The following is an 18610-nucleotide window of genomic DNA, read 5'->3' on the forward strand; positions in this document are numbered from 1 at the left end:
TAAGCAGGCATGCTTCAGAATCCTACTTGCAAAAAACAAAGTACCTCACTGACCTGTAGCATTGTTGAATATGTACCATATTCTTCTAGGCACCAGTTCAAATTCACTTGCCTGCCTATTTATTGCAGAGTGAGAGCTTCTTTCTGTGGAGTTCTACATTGTCTTTGGCCCAGCCAGTAAATGCAAAGGCTACAAGACTCTTGTCTAATTTACACTTTCGCATGGCTCCTTTGGCCATTGACTTCAATGCCTCTGCATAGGGAAGCAGATCCTAGCAAAAGTTTAACAGATGAAAGCATCATATGGCCATCATGTTTGGAGCAATTTTGGGCCCACCACATAGCTGTTAATGTGATTATGTTCTAATTCCTTGTTGCTTCATTACGCAAGAGGGGCACTTGGTGTATTATAGGAAATCAGCAGCATTTTGAAAGCCTTAGAAGGCTTAATTTTACTTTAAAGCACACCTTGATGCAGTTAAAAGCTGGTACAGATGAGCAGCTCGGCAATTTCTGTGACCGCTTGAATGAGTACAGTCCGCATCCAAGAGGAAGAGTTTAGTTTAAAATAACTTACAAGTATATTTGAAGAAGGTGTTGATAACATAGTTACATTGTGTGTGTCTGGGGGGGGGGGAGATCATTATACTGTAGATGTTGCATAAATCATAGGCCCTAGATACCACCTGCTGTGTGATGGTGGGAGTGGCAGCAAAACCAAAGGCCATTATTTCTGGGTTAGGATTTGGTTGCATTCATTGGCAAAGCATATCACTAACATGTTCAGCCATAAATGTAAAGACTGCCCGTTCACTTTCTATATTGCTACACACAAACCACATAAAAACATCTCTTTCTAAGTCTGATGCTCTTTTTTGCCTCTTGTAACTTGTGTGGTGACTTTTTTTTTTTTTTTTTTCTTTTTTACTTTAAAACTATGACCATATGAACAACCTTCTTTGTTTTTGAGGCTTTGATTTTGAGGTAAAAGCATACCAAAATAATAATTTGCTTGTAATGCATGCTAGTTGTCATTCCAAACCTCACCTGGGCTGTAAATCATGATAAAGATGTGATTTGGCTGCATTAAAAGAGAAAATACAACCCGGCAGGAGAGAGACAATCCAAATAACTTTCCTTTGGGGAACAACTTGCAACAAAGAACATGAATTAAACTGGAAGTGAGCACAGCAAATGTTCTAGAGCAGGGTGTAATCTTGGCTGTAAATCCCCTTATATTAAAATCTTATGCTGTTCAACTGCAAACCATTCTGGGTTGGTTAAAGATGATTTTCTAGTTTTCCAAACTATATGGTGATGTATACAACACTTCTATAGCTACTTATTACTGGAAGCCAACGGGGTGGGCTAATTTAATTGCTAACAGTCAACTATAAAGCATTGATTTTTACATACTACTACAATTAAGTCCCCTCTCCAATGCAATTAGAGCTCTCTTCTCTTTACTTGCCTATACTGTATGATGCACAAGAAAACAGCTTTTCATATTTTAAAAATGTTTTAAGCCTGTAATTTGTGCTTCCTCTCTACTAATTTGATGTCTGAGACATAGGTCTTCCATGGTTGCTATAGTTTACAATTTACAATTTGCACATATTCATATTCATTGATGGACATAGGGGTTGTTCACCTTAAATTAATTTTTAGTATGCTGTAGAGTGATATTTTGAGGCAACTTTCAAATGGTCTTCACTTTTTATTTTCTGTTACTTTTGACTTCGTCTTTTTGTTCAGCAACTGGCAAGTTTGGAATTTCAGTAGCTGTGTGGTTGCAGGCAGCAGTTTGAATGAGACTTTGCAATATGAATTGAAGGCCTGCATAGAAAAAAGTTGCAATGTCAATAAAATCGTAGCCTCACAAATAATAGTTTTTTTGGATGCTGGGGTCAGACCTTCACTTGAAAGCTGGAATGAAGGCAAGTCAAAAAATGAAGAAGAAAAAAAGGAAAGTTTAGTGGGCACCAAACGATCATGTATCTAAAGATTTTTCATCCATCAGGCAGGTTAGAAAACTTTCATCGGTCACCGTGAAATGTATCAATCGTCCAATTGTGTGCAGGGCCAAGCAGGCAGCTAAAGGAGAAACCGGCAGCCACTCACAGATCCCACAAATAGGCTTGTAAAAGAACTGAGAACTTTATTTAGCCTTATGCGTTTCTGCCAGTAAACACTTAAAGTGATACTGACACTAAAAAAAATACTTTTTAAAATATTAATGTAGATTAAGTTACCTATAGGTCATGTTGATCGTTTTTTGCAGAGAGGCTTGTTTTTGTAAGTAATTGTTAGTTGAAGTTTTTAAACCTGACTGTTTTGTCAACCTGACTGTCCCATCTCAGCCTCTCAGTTAGAGTTTCTAATGCTAACTGACTCCTGCTGCACAAATATGGCAGCCCCCTCATACAGGAACATGGGGCATCAGACAGGTAATTTAAAAGCATTGTGCAAATAACTTATGTCAAAGTTATAAGTAGCTTTCAAAGGCAATATTATGATAGCTGTAAAAAAGAATTTAATTTCTGGTGTCAGTATCTCTTTAATCATAGGCTGTACAAAAAAAACCCACGGGTATACCAGATATATACCCCAAACCCACCAGGCAGCTACCCACAGTTTTGATAGCTTCAACTAGACTATATCACTTGAAATTATCTTATTTAGTTGATGGACAAATCTTACATGATCGTTTCAAGATAAGCATGGTCTTATGATAACGAAATCTATGGCCACCTTAATAGTTACATGATGACATAAACCTTTAAGGGTTCCCTGGCAGGTTGGAGACCCTTGAGCCCACGGGGGACTGCTAGGATTTCCCCTAGTACCCTCTGGACCAGTTCAATGGTGTGATGCCTCTTCATCAGTCTACAGCAAATTAGAAAATGAAAGCAAAGATGTGATTAATTGCTGTATGTAGCTGCACTGATCCACTGTGTTAGTACATTAGCCACAAGTGTCTCAGCTGGAACTCTTAATTTTATGGACAAATTTATATGCTTTCTTACAAGTCTACACTGCCTAATCATTTATCATTATAAATATTAATATATTATCATGAGTGGTGACATGTTTAGCCACTGTTGACTTTTGATGGGTAAAATCCCTTGTGTACCATAGCCTTGACTAAAACCTCCTAGCACTGCTACTAAAAGTGATTAAAATGCTCATGTGTATTTTCACGTGAGAACTGCTGTGTCTGGCTGTTTCAATTTAGGTCAGTAGGAAGCTATACAGGTGGTTTTAGCTGTTTCCTACCAGGGAAAAATACACTCAATACCACCCTGTATTCCATTTGCTTCAGCTTGTATACTAGCAATACTCTGGTCAGACCCAAACTCCCGAGAGAGAGAGAGAACTGGGAGATAAGAATCGGATAACTGAGGCAGTAGCTGCCTTAAAGAACTTGCATGATGCTGTGCTGGGTTTTACTGAACAGGCTCTAGCATAATGAACAGGATGACTGCCCACATAGCATTATTAAAACCATAAACAAAAGCTATTAGTTTGAAATTAACATTTTACATTTGCAAAGCACGCACTCGGCATAATGCAGTAATAAAAACGACACCATCAAAATCATGACTGTATCTCTAACAGGACTGTTAATTAGCTGGACAGGCAGAATTTGCTTTCAGTAGAAAAATTCGCGAAACGGCGCCTGCGTCTTGTTTTTGACGCTAGCATCTTTTTTTTTTTTAATTTAATTTTCGCTGGCTAATAAATTCGCCGATCACTATTCAGTAGCAATTGCATTTATAGATCACTGTTAAACTATTGGTATAGTCCTTGGGTTTTGCAACAGTGTAGTTTGTTTTATTTTGTTAAATTTCAAAGCATTCCTGTTGCCTGCTTGTGAACCTATATGCAAGGTTGCCTCACATGGAAAGGATTCACAAGGAAATCGAAGTGACACGAGTGCATTGCGCAGGCGATTTTTCATTTTAGCAGGCCGAAGGCAGTACGGGGAGATTGTTGCCCCGAAGAAGAGGCGATTAGTCGCCAGCTGACTAAATCTCCCTGAATCTTCCCGTGTGCTAAAGCCCTTAATCGCTGGATGGATTTTACATGACATGACCTTGCATATAGGTCATGTAAAGATTCAACATCTGACCATTTTCCGTTTTGCAGCAATCTATAGAGGCTCCAGCTATGCAATGTGCGGTATTATTTTTCCCAAATAGTCATTGGCTTATAGCTCTGTTTCCATAATGTCTAAAAAATAGAATGTGTATTAACTAACGTAAGAGTTGGTGCCCAGCTTAAGGCAAAACTATACATACCCATGGTGTATGTCCACTGTATGGTCATCCAACTTGTGTTGTGCTTACAAATCCCAGCATCCTGCCAACTTGCTGCAGGTCAGGATAAAATCAATATTCCCCCCCCCCCCAATTGCTTTTTATATTTTTTTAATGTTACATAGGTCATGGTAGTTTTTGTTAATATGTACTAAATACAATCAATACATTTCATTAAGTGTTTCTAAAATGAAATGCGGAAGGTATATAATTTGTAAGAACTCATTAAAGTGGATCATGATTAAGCAAGCCTGAGCTTCCTGTGAATGAATCATACAAATACCTGTTGTTGGAGTGGCCACTTGCAATAGGCACTGACATGTTGGCAGCATGTGTTTATAATGTCAGGCCTCTGCTGAGGTTATATGATACTGACAAACAAAGTCTTTGAATGCGTATTCATAGTTTTTATGGATGACCATGTCCATCGCAATCAATCCTCTTTCTCTTTGAGTCTTAACAACTTTCCTTCATTTAAGTATTCTAAATGCTCAATCTGAATCTAATTTACTTATAAACTATAGTTTTTGTGGTATGTAAATAGTTAGATTATTTAAAGGAAAACTATACCCCCAAAAATGAATACTTGAGTAACAGTTTATATCAAATTAAGTGGCACATTAAAGAATCTTGCCAAACTGGAATATATAAAATTAAATATTGCCCTTTTACATCTCTTGCCTTGAACCACCATTTTGTGATGGTCTGTGTGCTGCCTCAGAGATCACCTGACAAGAAATACTACAACTCTAACTGTAACAGGAAGAAGTGTGGAAGCAAAAGACAGAACTCTGCCTGTTAAAGTATGGTTTGGTTTGTTTGAATGCACAGTGAATCCTACGATCCCAGGAGGCAGTCCTTATTTTTTAAAATGGCAATTTTCTATTTATGATTACCCAATGGCACATACTACTAAGAAGTTTGTTAGGAAAAAGGTTTATTTACACATACCTCCCAACTGTCCCTTTTTTCGGAGGGACAGTCCCTCTTTTGACAGCTCAACCCGCAGTCCCTCATTTGTACTGGAAAGTCCCTCTTTTTCTATGCACTGAACAGCCAGAAAAAGAAACAAAGTTTCTCACTTAATTGGCTTTTAGCAGAGAGCCCAGAACAGCTAACAGGTGCAAATAAGATACTTTGTAACAATTTTGAGACCCAAAAACACAGTTTAGATAAGGAGAAATATTTTCAAACTATAATAACCTGCCAAATTTTGTAAAACAAACATGGTTATTAGGGGGTGTGGCCACAGAAAGGGGTGTGGTCAAAAAATTGCTGCGCTACGTGCGGGAAAAAATTTGTCTTTTTTTTACTTCCAAAATGTTGGGAGGTATGTTTACATGAAGCAGGGTTTTACATATGAGCTTTTTTATACAATATCTTTTTATAGAGACCTACATTATAGTTTTCCTTTAATAAACAGAATTGTTAGGTCTTGGGCAGGAGAGATTTACTGGTATTCCTGAGCTTTATATGAAATATAAATAGTTTCAGCTTGTATTTTCACTAAAATCACACACACTCCCCACACCTGTGGTGTTTTGGGTTTTTTTTTGTATTTTTTTCTTACTGCCAGGCAGTTTTCATATGCTAAATGCAGGGCTGTGGTGATGGAGTCTTGAGTCGGAAGCAATTTTTAGTTACTGGAGTTAGTCGCCAAAAATATTAAATACAAGCACTGAAAAAATCACATCAGATTTAAGAGCTTCTATGAGGGAGTATATAACAATCCATTCTGTTTTTAAGAACAATACTTTAATTTTGAATTGTATTTAACAGCTATTCTACAGCTACATGCCAGGTTCAATGAATGTATAATTTGTTTAAAGTTTTCAATTATTTTGGGTTTAGTTTAAAGCAGACCTGTGACCTACACATAAGAAGTTGTATAACAAAAGCTGCTTGCAAATTAAACATGGAACCCAAATTATTTTTTTCATTAAAGCATTTATATCTGTTATAAATATTACCTGTTTCGCCTCTATGCCTGAGGCATAGAGGTAGGCCAGTCAATTACTTTCACTTTCCATTCAGCACTTCCTACATGTCACTGCTCAAAGCACATTCCACTCACTCCTAATTTTGTAGGGCACTGTTTATGGACATTAGGTCCCCCATTCTGGTGCATACACAAGATTTTGGGGTGATGGACAACTTGTCCACAAAATGGCTCCAAGATTAAAGGAAACTAAATTTTATTTTGCTCAACTAACATGATGGAAAATAATTTCAAATTATTTCTTAGGGTGACCGGTCCCTTAATATTTTTGAGCTTTGGCAATGATAAAATGCCTTGTATGTTGTGCACTGAACAACTTTTAATCAAGATGGAAAAAACATTAGTATATTAAAGGAACAGTAACACCAAACCAGCTGCCATAAGCCATTCAAGCTAGAGAAAAAGCACAGGTTACATAGCATATAACAGATATACAATGGTGTTTTAACGGTTGTCTTCTGTTTTAACTGTGCCTCTCCTTTTTTCCAGTTTGAATGGCTTATATTTATATAAATTGTAGTAGTCTTTCTGAAGCAAACATATCAGTTTTACCAATGCGGAGCAACAGTACACTATTTTAATTACTTTGATAAACTTTCAGTTTTTGGTGTTACCGTTCCTTTTAAAGGAGCTTTAACATAGGAAATTAAAGTGTATTAAACATTGTTTCCCTGGTACAGTACAACTGGTGTATTTGCTTTATTGACCCTACTATAGATTATAGTATAGTAGCCATGGGGGCAGCTCATTGTGTTGTATTACAGAGCATATCAGTTGTCTGCTCCTCTTTTTAGCTTGAATGGCTACACAATAGCCTATTTACATATACTATTTTCTTGATCAAACAGATAACTATAAATTAACCTGTGTATAACTGTGTAACTACATTAATTGCTGAATCTTATAGGTACAGGTTGGCTGTGGGTTTTCTCTCTGTGCATTTGTCACAAAGCACATTAACCCCCACAGTTCCTTGCCCTGCTGCTCCATTGTATCCCCCACCTATCCATGGCCTCACTCTATTCACTCTCCTCTTTTACCCTTTCCCTTTTTTCATTCTGCTGAGTTACCCCCACACTCACCTCTGTCTGTAAGAACTATCTGCCTCACTCTATATCTGTATATATAAAAATACCTATAATATATATTACACCTTACCCCCCCCCCCGCTCCTGCTCCTGTCCTGTATCCACCTCATTGTTTGTTTTTGGATCACTGTCTTTTAACCCTTCTGCCACTCTGGGAACAAAGAATCTTTCCCCTAGATTGAAATTTAATGTATAAACATAGATTCTGTGCAAGTGACATTTTGTTGTGCACAGACTCTACTTAATGTACAGTAGAAACCCAATTTTACATTTTTCAGGGGATCAGAAAAATGGTGTATAGTCAGGGAAATGTATTGTATTATATATTGGTGGGACCACAAAAACATGGAAAAACCTGAATAGAGGTGCCTGACGCGCGTTACGCTCGCACAGCGAGCTTTGTCAAAGGAAATCTTGCTGTGCGAGCGAAACGCGCGTCAGGCGCCTCTCTTTAATTTTAGCTCAATTAGGCAGGGAGTCCATTTGCTGTAATTTCAGTTACTTGCGCTGTAACATACCTCAACGCAGACCCGACAGTATCACTGGGGGTGCACTAAAAAAGAGGGGGTGGCTTAATGGCACCATAGTGGTTGTATTTTCGCAATGCCGTAACGTAATCTTTTAAGACAGGCTCTTGCACCTCATATTGCCTGTCGCATGAGGGTGTTTTCGGATAATGTTTGGGACTGATAGAAATGATGCCCACAGTTCTTTTCGATCTGATTAATGATCGCATCCTATATTATTTTTGCACTCACCAGTGAACTAACCCTTTGGGGAATTGAGTGCTACCACGGTTGCCATTTGCCACAATTTTTAGAACTTAATGTAGCTTATCCCCATGATGATGCTTTTTACATGATCCTATCAGTTGAAATACGATCAATCTTTAAGCATCTGGGGCAGACTACTGAATCCAGCAAATAATGCGCTCCTCCTTTTTGTAATTTTAATCATTTTTGATTTCTCACCTTTGGTTTATTTTTATACGTACGAATAAAGGTTACGTTTTACCTTCTGTGGTATGGGATTTATGGATTAATAAATGGGGTGGTGCAATGTTTGGGTCATTCTTTTCTTTCCTTTGAACATAGTTGTAAGAGCACACAGAGTAGCATTAGCAACAATTTGTACTGCTGGTGCTGTAAAGCCAGCTGATATTCAAACATTCATATGCCAGACACATTATGAGAGTGCTTGGGAACTGCACTTAACCTTTCTCTCACAATAAACTGGCAGTGTTTCACTGCTCTCTGCTGGACAAATGCAGTGTTAGTCTGGCATATAATGGCTTGCTGGTTGGCTGCCAGAATCACTCCTGTAAACCTTGCATAGCTCCTTCAGGCTGCCTACAAGTGAGATTGCAGTTTTGCAAGATGATCAACATTGTAGTGGCATTATCAAATAAATAAATTGTCAAATGCATTTGATACGTTTTTGTATTTAGATACAAACATTATTAGGTTTAGTGTAGCTTTGCCAGAAAATGGGTATCTGAGTTTAAAATCTATTGCATGGTATATAGCCATATATAATACACACAATAGAATTTGTAGGCGAAGATAATGTTGAAAATGTGTTTGACATCTTGTATATGCCCATTATTTTTGGTCCTCGTTAATGCCTTTCTCAAGGATCCAAATGTGGATGTTTCTTGTAATAAATAATAATACAAGTGTACATTTGTAATCTAAAAACTGTTTTCTTTGTTACGGTTTATTCCAAAAGTTTTTTTTTCTCATTATTTTACAATATAATGTGGGGATATAATTGATTTTTTTTTTTTTTTTTTTTTTTAGCTTAAAATAACTTTTGGGGGGATAATTGTAACTGATTTGCACATTGTTCACAAGAATCATTGGTAGTTTGGCTTCACTTTGTTGCTTGTTTTTAAAAAGGTGCCACTGTGTCTCGGTTGGTCTAATGTCAGGCTTTCACTGGGGCAAACACAATATTCACCTCTTTGTTCCTGTGCCACTCCAGTGTTTCCTTAACCTTGTGCTTGGGATCATTGTTCTGTAAAGGGATGTCACTTAAGTTCATTCAAAGGGGAACCACTTTGAAAGCAATATTTAAGAAAGTTTTTTTAAAACATAATCAATTTAATATATGTACCATTCCTGAAATAAATAATGCTTTGCTTTAGGGTAAGGTCACACTGGGCGTTTCAGGGAGATTTAGTCGCCTGGCGACTAATCGCCTCGTCTTTGCGCCCACCAATCTTCCCGAACGCTTTCCCTCACTCTTGTGCTGGCTAAAATGAAAAATCACCGGCGCTAAGCACAAGCGGCGTTCAATTTCCGAAGAAGCCTCATGAGGAAACTTCGGACCACTTCGGAAAATGAATTGCCGCATGTGCTTAGCGCAGGCGATTTTTCATTTGAGGGAAGGCGTTCAGGCAGATTGGTTGCCGTAAAGAAGAGGTAATTAGTCGCCAGGCGACTAAATCTACCCAAATCACCCACTGTGACCTTACCCTTAAAAGCGAGAATGGATTGTGCAAAATTCAGGGCAATGCCACAAAACTCACATCATGTATGTATGTATGTATGTATATGTGTATATATGTGTATATATGTGTATATATGTGTATATATGTGTATATATGTGTATATATGTGTGTATATGTGTGTATATGTGTGTATATATGTGTATATATGTGTATATATGTACTGTATATGGGAAATCAACTTTCTGTAATTCTGAGCTTTATGGATATCTCCCATAGACTCTTCAATTATATTTTAGTAGACTTAATGCTCGGAGAGCCATATTATGGAAAGACCCCTTATCCAGAAAACCCCAGCTCCCGAGCATTCTGGATAACCAGTCCCATCCCTGTGTATATCATTTTTATTAATCACCAAAAATAAAAACTTACCTGGTGCTTTCCCCTATTTCTTATCAACATACAGCTTACATAGCATCAGATACACCTTTCCCTGCTTTAAAACACACTCCTACTTCAAAAATGGCATCCCTGTTTTCAAACCATGATAAACAGATATATAAAAATTGTACATGCTGTTTGTGAGTATCTAAGGGAAGCAGTTGATCTTTGATTTTTATTTGCATCAATGCAAAGGAAATTTTTTATTTGCAAAATCTGGCAGAGTTGTGTGAACAGTGTCAGGCTGGCCCCCACCAGGATACCAGGAAAACTCCTGGTGGGCCCTTATGCTGCTAAACACTTGGACTATTTCATGGCCATTCCCTATTTCTGTGAGAACAAAGAGGCTAAATAGATGGAATAATAGATTATAGTTATTGTATGAAAAGGAAAGAGACTAGAAGAATAGAGGTTGAGTGAGGAGAGGAAGAATAATAGTACTGAGAGTGGGACCCTGGTGTCCCAGCCTTACACTGTGTATGTATTTGTGTTAGGGGAAACCCATTTTTTTACACTGCCCTATCCATCCGTTAGTTCAGATCGCACTATTGTATTAAAATGTTTAATAACCCTGAAGTACCCTTTGGTGGTATAATTATGGAAATCGCTAGTTTTGATTAAAAGCAGCATGTGGTATGCAGTTTTGCAGCCCTTTCATGGTAATTTCCGTACTAATTCCTCAAATTCTAAATGCCTTTGTTGCAATATAAAACATAGAATTGAGCTGTACATATGTTTTCCTTTGTGCTGTCTGCCATGTGTTGTTAATGTGGGTTTGAACATAAACCAAAACAAGAGCAGCAATGTCTTGGTGGAATTTAGCCAAGGTACATTTACATTCAGACTTCGTTAAGCATTCTTGTCCTCAGTGAATTTCTGTGTTTCAGTCTGCTAATTTGTATTGTTGTCCGTTTGCCTCACTTAACCCCTGCAATATTATAGGCTGCTATTTTGTTATTAAGAGTTAAAATTGTGTCTAATCTCTTAAAAACATGCAGGATTAATCTCAAAGTAGTGCCCTTCTTTAAGATAAAATGTAAAGGTTTTTTTTTTAACTGCCTCCGTTATATTTGCCCTTATTATATATAAATACTTGTATGGGGGTTAGTCTGGAGATATATAATGTTACATTGGGTTGAAAAAAGACAAAGTCCATCAAGTTTAACCCCTCCAAATGAAAACCCAGCATCCATACACACACCCCTCCCTACTTTCACATAAATTATATATACCCATATCTATACTAATGATAGTTTAGTATCACAATAGCCTTTGATATTGTCTGTCCAAGAAATCATCCAAGCCATTTTTAAAGGCAATAACAGAATCAGCCGTCACAACATCACCCGGCAGTGCATTCCACAACCTCACTGTCCTGACTGTGAAGAACCACTTACGTTGCTTCAAATGAAATTTCTTCTAGTCTAAAGGAGTAGCCTCTGGTATAGTGATCCACTTTATGGGTAAAAAGGTCCCCTACTATTTGTCTATAATATCCTCTAATATACTTGTAAAGTGTAAATGTCCCCTCGCAAGCGCCTTTTTTCCAGAGAAAACAACCCCAACCTTGACGGTCTACCCTCATAATTGAAGTCTTCCATCCCTCTAACCAGTTTAGTTGCACGTCTCTGCACTCTCTCCAGCTCCTTTATATCCCTCTTAAGGATTGGAGTCCAAAACTGCACTGCCTACTCCAGATGAGGCCTCACAGGGACCTATAAAGAGGCATAATTATGTTTTCATCCCTTGAGTTAATGCCCTTTTTTATGCAAAACAGAACTTTATTTGCCTTAGTAGCCACAGAATGACACTGCCCAGAATTAGACAACTTGTTGTCTACAAAACCCCTAGATCCTTCTCATTTAAGGAAACTCCCAACACACTGCCATTTAGTGTATAACTTGCATTAATATTTTTGCCAGTGCATAAGCTTGCATTTATCAACATTGAACCTCATTTTCCAGTTTCCCAACTTAGACAAATCACTCTGCAAAGTGGCAGCATCCTGCATGGAACCTATAGTTCTGCACAATTTAGTATCAACTGCAAAAATAGAAACCGTACTTTCAATGCCCAAATCCAGGTTTATTAATAAGTTGAAAATCAAGGGACATAGTACAGAGCCCTGTGGTACTCCACTAACAACACTGGTCCAAAAAAAAATTCCATTTTGAAGTTATGAAGTTCTTATCCTTTAATAACCCTTTGAAAAGCCCTCCTACCACTGACGTCAGACTAACTGGCCTATAGTTTTGAGGCTGAGAACGGGATCCCTTTTTGAATAGCGGCACCACATTAGCAATTCGCCAGTCTCTCGGCACTATGCCAGACCTCCAAGAATCCTGAAAAATTAAGTAAAGAGGTTTGGCAATCACAGAGCTAAGCTCACCGAGTACCCTGGGATGAATACCATCTGGCCCGGACCTTTGTTTATCTTAACATGTTCCAGTCTCTTTTGAATTTCCTCATGTGTGAACCATGCATCATTAGTTGTATTACTAGAATTGGGACTATCAAGAAGGAAACCTTCATAAACCGATTTCTTATTTGTGTAGACAGACGAAAAATGTGTTCAGAATCTACGCTTTTTGTTTTCATCAGCTGACCCCCCTCTGATATTAAAGGTCCCACCCTTCCTGCTTCATTTTTTTACTATTAACATATTTAAGACATAATTAAATTAAAGCAATCTCAAAGGAGACCATGTTATGATCACTATTCCCTAAATGCTCACCCACACAAATGCTAGAGAGGAGTTCAGTATTAGTTATTACAAGGTCCAAAAGGGAATTATTCCTATTAGGTTCTTGAACGAGCTGGAATAAAAAGTTGTCATTCATCATATTTACAAACCTACTAGCTTTTTCTGTCTTGGCAACCCCATTACCCCAGCCAATGTCTGGATAATTGAAGTCACCCATAACAACAACTTAAGCTAGTTGTGAAGCCGCTTATATCTGCAAGAATAGCTGGGCTTCATACTCATCACTTATACGAGGTGAATTTATAGAATACACCGATGATATTTCTCATTGTAACCTTTTTCCCCAGTCAAAATCTCTACCCAGAGGGATTCCACTCCCTCACCAGTGCCAGCTATGGTTATTTCTTTAGTGCATGGCTTTAATTCAGGCTTTACATACAAACACACTCCTCCCCCCTTTTTAATTCCTCTGTCCCTCCTAAAAAGGGTGCAACCATTTAAATTCACAGTCCAGTCACATGTTTCATCCCACCAGGTCTCTAATTTTTAGAGCATGCATTTAATTATAGGTCTCCCATTTTACCTGACAAACTCCATCCATACAGCGGAGGTTACTACCTTTACTTTTGAAATTTGCATTACTTAGTGGATAATTATATGTTAAGTTAGTATAAGCCTGTTTTCCTTGTAACAGAGGTACCTCCTTAGCTGGTAAACTGTATGACCCCTCACTCCTCCCCCATGACCCCTTACTAATCCCACTGCCCCATCTACCCTAGCTTCCCCATAATTCTTCATGCCTAGTTTAAACAATCATCCAACCCAGCCATTCTTTCCCCTAGCACGGTGGACCTTCTTCCATTGAGGTGCAAATCGTCATGACTGTATAGGTTGTACCCCAAGGAAAAATCAGCCCAGTGATTTTCCTTCCTACACCAAAACTTGAACCATGCATTTAGCTCCCACTGTCTTCCTAAACTTGCATGTGGCACGGACAAAATTTCAGAAAAAATTACATTGGAAGATCATCCCTTGATCTTAGAGCCTAGATCCATGAAATCATGATTTATTTTGTCATTGGTACCTATATGCACCAAGACAGTTGGGTCATGCCCAGCCCCACCCAATAATTTGTCTACCCGATCAACCACATGCCGAACCCTGGCACAAGGTAGACTGCAAACTGTGTAGCGATCCGGACGACTGATTACCCTATCTACTTTCCTAATAGTTGAATCCCCTACAACCACAATCTGTTTAGGCCTGACTCTGCTCTCCTCTCCACCACTACTAGAGAAGCTGTTCTCCCGGCTGTTGGAGAGATCAACCCCATCTAGAATTGCCAATCCAGAGTTCACACTCCCATCTTCACACAATCTGGCAAATTTGATGAGCTGTGTAAACTCCAGATCAGCCTCCATTTTCCTTAAATATTAACGTTCACGCAGCTAGCTGCTTCAACATCCTGCTGCTGTTCTGTTCCCCCCCAAGCTATGTGACCCTACTAGGTCCTGCTCAGTGAGCAAGAGACTCCTTTCAAGATTGTCCATCAACCGCAGTGTTGCAATTTGTTGCTCTAGTGCTCTAACTCAAGCCTCCAAAGTGGCAATTTGCTCACAACCACGACAGAGGTAAGCATTTTGGATCTCTTGTTCGAAATATGCATACATATGACAGACTGTGAACTGGGTCATACCTTCAATCTTGGTAGCACTCATTAACCAGTTACAGATTAAAACAGGAATAAAAAATAGTGTTTAGAACAAACTTGACCTAGTTTGAATCTCCTTTGTAACTCCAATCACAGAATCCCCACTTACACAGAATCCCCACTTACACAGAATCCCCACTTACACAGAATCCCCACTTACACAGAATCCCCACTTAAGAGCAGCTAAACACTGGAGTCCCAGGGGTTCTATTTATACGGTCTGTTCAAGTGCAACTAATCAAACACCACCCCCTCAAACTGAGGGAAAACCAACTGCAAAGTAAATCAGGTTGTGACAAAGTTGCTGTTCGCACACCAAACTTTGCTATTTAGCACCCAAGACTGAAAAAAAACTGTAAAAATGAAACCACAGTATTTAAATATAAAACGTTACTATAAAATAGCAGTTAATAACAAATATTTATCCTTTTCAGTTGATTTGTTTGCTTTTGGTTGCTTTTTCAGTAGCCTGTTTGAAGCACAATGTAATTTTAAAAAGTATACAAAAATCACTTTATACCAATTGTGCTTTTATTTTTTTTATCTACTTTTGTCTAACATGCAAAACTTTTTAAAAATGCTCCTTATGAACTCTTAGAACTTATGTCCCAAAAATATACATAGCAAGTTAAATGTATGGGGGAACTGGATTTGGAGAACTGGCATCCTATTGGGCATAGCCATACCTAGACTGACTGCTTGTTGTAATCTAGTTGGTCTATGATGCCAGTGTTTAAGATGGAAGAAATCACCGGCACAACAGGTTATTTCCAGCAGGGAAACCCTTGCTCGTTTATTTTGCGGATGCAACGTTTCGGGGCGTAACCCCTTTGTCAAGCATAAAAACATATATGCTTGACAAAGGGGTTACGCCCTGAAACGTTGCATCCGCAAAATAAACGAGCAAGGGTTTCCCTGCTGGAAATAACCTGTTGTGCCGGTGATTTCTTCCTTCTCGATTGCTGTGGAGGTTGCCAACACCTCCTTCATCGAGCACCAGGTGTCACGGAACTTGGACGGCCAGGGTGTGCGAGGTGACTCCCCTCTTCTGCCAGTGTTTAAGATGCCATTAACTGTATATTAAAGTGACCTAAAGTAACTGGATTGAAAATGTATTTGTACACAAACTTGCCGCTCTACTCATTACCCCCTTTGTCCCCTTGAATTGGAAGTAGTGGTATGAAATGAATATTGGAAAATGTTGAGTCAGCACTATGATAATCTTACTTGAAATGGCAGGCTACATGGACAGCTGTGGCCAAACAGCACCACGGAGAGCTACATCGCTTGCACAGCCCTGGGGAATAACTCCCCTCTACTGCACAGTGGCACAATGGTACAATGGTTAATGCTGCTGCTCTAGAGCACTGGGATCCTAAATTTTATCCCTTCAAGGAGATGCTTTTGGGTTTTTTTTAGGTTCTTTGGTTTCCCCCCTACCCAATTATCTCTGTAAAGTGTATGTTGAGATCCCATTTTAACTTTCTTTACTGAAAAAGCAACCTATCTCCACTTCACTTAAAAAATGTCTACTGTTTTTATAAGAAACCTGACTGTATGCAGTTAAATTCTCCCTTCATTTACTTTGCTGACTGCTGTGTATAGGAAAATTCAGATGGTCCCTAACTGCTCTGCAGGGAAACTATCCCCCACCTTAAACAAAGCTGCTTGAGTTTTGCATGGCTTGGGCATGTTTTCCTCTAGAGCAGTCGGCAACTGTATAGAGATTTGTATTGGATTTTATTTTTGCCTTTAAATCCCCTTTAAGGTTTCCAACTCCACAGCTTCAGGGACAAAGATCATGGAGCCAGATTTAAACAGATAAACTGGGATTCTATTTGGAGGATTATTTTGCTGCAGCCACTGGTTCTGCAGAGTTGGAGAAAGTATGTATTAAACAAAACAAAAATGATAAAATCCACATTAGAGCATAGGCAGCAGAAGATGGTTTTGGCAGGGGGGGCCCAAGACGAAGGACACACGCAGCAGTCTGCATATTCTGATTGTCAAATCAGTCTTGCCGTATCAGCTTCTATGGCAGATATTATTTGACTTGTGCTGTTTTGATGATTTATGATGATTCCTAAGCTGGTGACCCCCTGTGGCCAACTTTGAAAGCATATTAGGTTTGTGGTGCAGTAAGTTTGTTTAGTATACAAAATACAGCATTATTCTATTTTAGACTTCCTTTAAGTCTATTTAACACGCTGCCTTGCTTTCTTCCTTTCTGCCAACAGTGAGGGGGGGGGGGGAACTACTCTAGCCTCCCACTTTGGTTGATGGTCTTGGCTAGATGACAACTACTGCTGGCAGAGATCAGAGGCACTAATAGTGGTAGCAGCAAGGAAGAATTTGGCAGTGTTCTGACCTGCAGGATTGTGATTCACATTGTGCTCTGAGAGCTTGGAAAGGCTTTGTGGCCAGATTACTGTTGCTCTTAAACAGTACATTCTTTTTATAGTACCAGCATGCCTTCTGTAAATTTAAAAAATGTAACTTTCTACAGTGTAGCCCTCTTCTGGTCTTGGCTTGAGTGAGTCACCTGATTAATCAGTAACCAGTTACTTGTAGGAAACATTTGATTAAATGTTCTGGGACAGTTTGCTTTCTAACAACCTTATTTTTAGTTGTTTATTTAAAGGATAGGTGAATGTTTTTCTCTCTCCCACCTCTCAGAGGAATCTCTGTATAATATTGGTTTGTTTCATCACTTCATAGTAAAGCAGTTCCCACCTTAAGGCCAGTGGTTGACCTAGGGGGTCATGGGCCATAGGATATCAAAAAAAAAAAATGTAGGCTAGCAAAGCTTATGTAAAAGTCACTGATGCTAAACTAAACACACCACAAGTTTATTTTTTTTTCTGTCCCTAGCACATTCACATGCAATGGGTTATTTTCATTTACAGCCAGTTAACTGTCCTTATTTTTTTTTTAAAGTGTTGGGAAACCAGAGGAGATCGAGGAAATGAACATGGAAAGAGCAAAGCGCTTGCAGATGGCACCCTGGTCAGAATGAAATTCAGTGCTGCAACTCATGATTAGGCCTGAACTGGCAGTATGGTAGCTTATGGCAAATGGCAGAGGGGCTGCTGTAGAATTATATAGTGAGTCACTTTATTGGGCTGGTACAGTGTCGGACTGGGCCGACGAGGCACTGGGAAAAACCCGGTGGGCCCGGGCTGGCCCCCTAAAGAAATAAACCTGAGCGATGTGACCACTCATATGCATGCATTGCACCATGACCTGCTCCCCCAGCTGGCACATAAAGAAAAAACCGGCATGACATGTCTGCATATGCACGCGCACTGCATCCATGTCCGTGCATGTGTCGCCTCATCAGTGCATACAATCTGAGTGCCACGGAATTGGAGGTTGGAAGGGGCCCGGGGACTGCCAGGAGGGCACTTAGTTTGCAGCCCCGGTCTGTCCCCAAGACTCCAGTCCAACCCTGGGCTGGTGGGGGACTTTCTGTGTACTTGCAATGCCACTGAACCAAAGTGTTGCTGCCATTAAAAAATCTGCAGGCACATGCAGCATACTAATGCAATTTTATATGGAAATATCTATTCCTATATTAGATACTGTGCTACAATGTGACAGAACAGCTCTTAAATATTAACCTCTAATTGCATTGATGGCAATATAGCCTTAAAGTCAAGAGATAGGGAGGGCCCAAGAGGAGTTGTGCAGGGTCAACACAGTGGCATTTCAGGGGCTGCTGCCTCCGAAGGGTGCCGCATTGCTAGGACAGTGAGTGCTATTGTGCTTGCTGCCCTAGCAGAGCCGAACTTCTATCTTAAAAAAACGGAATTCGGCTCTTAGTTACCTGCTGGTAACTGGCCGATCCATACCGCCTGAGGCTTCATGGCAGGAATGGCCCTGGGCCAACATGCATTTCAA

At 39.3% G+C, this 18610-nt stretch overlaps 1 protein-coding gene across 3 annotated transcripts in view; it reads left to right on the forward strand.

Moving 5' to 3' along the window:
- Window positions 1-18610, forward strand: part of hmga2.S (high mobility group AT-hook 2 S homeolog) — a 56133-nt gene that overhangs the window by 18388 nt on the left and 19135 nt on the right. Inside the window, exon 4 of one of the 3 annotated variants that reach the window (XM_018253981.2) lies at window positions 17648-17716. The exons of the other annotated variants lie outside the window; for them this stretch is intronic. Within the exon in view, the coding sequence (XP_018109470.1) occupies window positions 17648-17716 (69 nt within the window). The remainder of the gene's footprint in view (window positions 1-17647; window positions 17717-18610) is intronic. 3 annotated transcript variants of the gene reach the window in all.

The sequence above is a fragment of the Xenopus laevis genome, chromosome 3S, assembly GCF_017654675.1.
Source record: "Xenopus laevis strain J_2021 chromosome 3S, Xenopus_laevis_v10.1, whole genome shotgun sequence".
NCBI lineage: Eukaryota > Metazoa > Chordata > Amphibia > Anura > Pipidae > Xenopus > Xenopus laevis.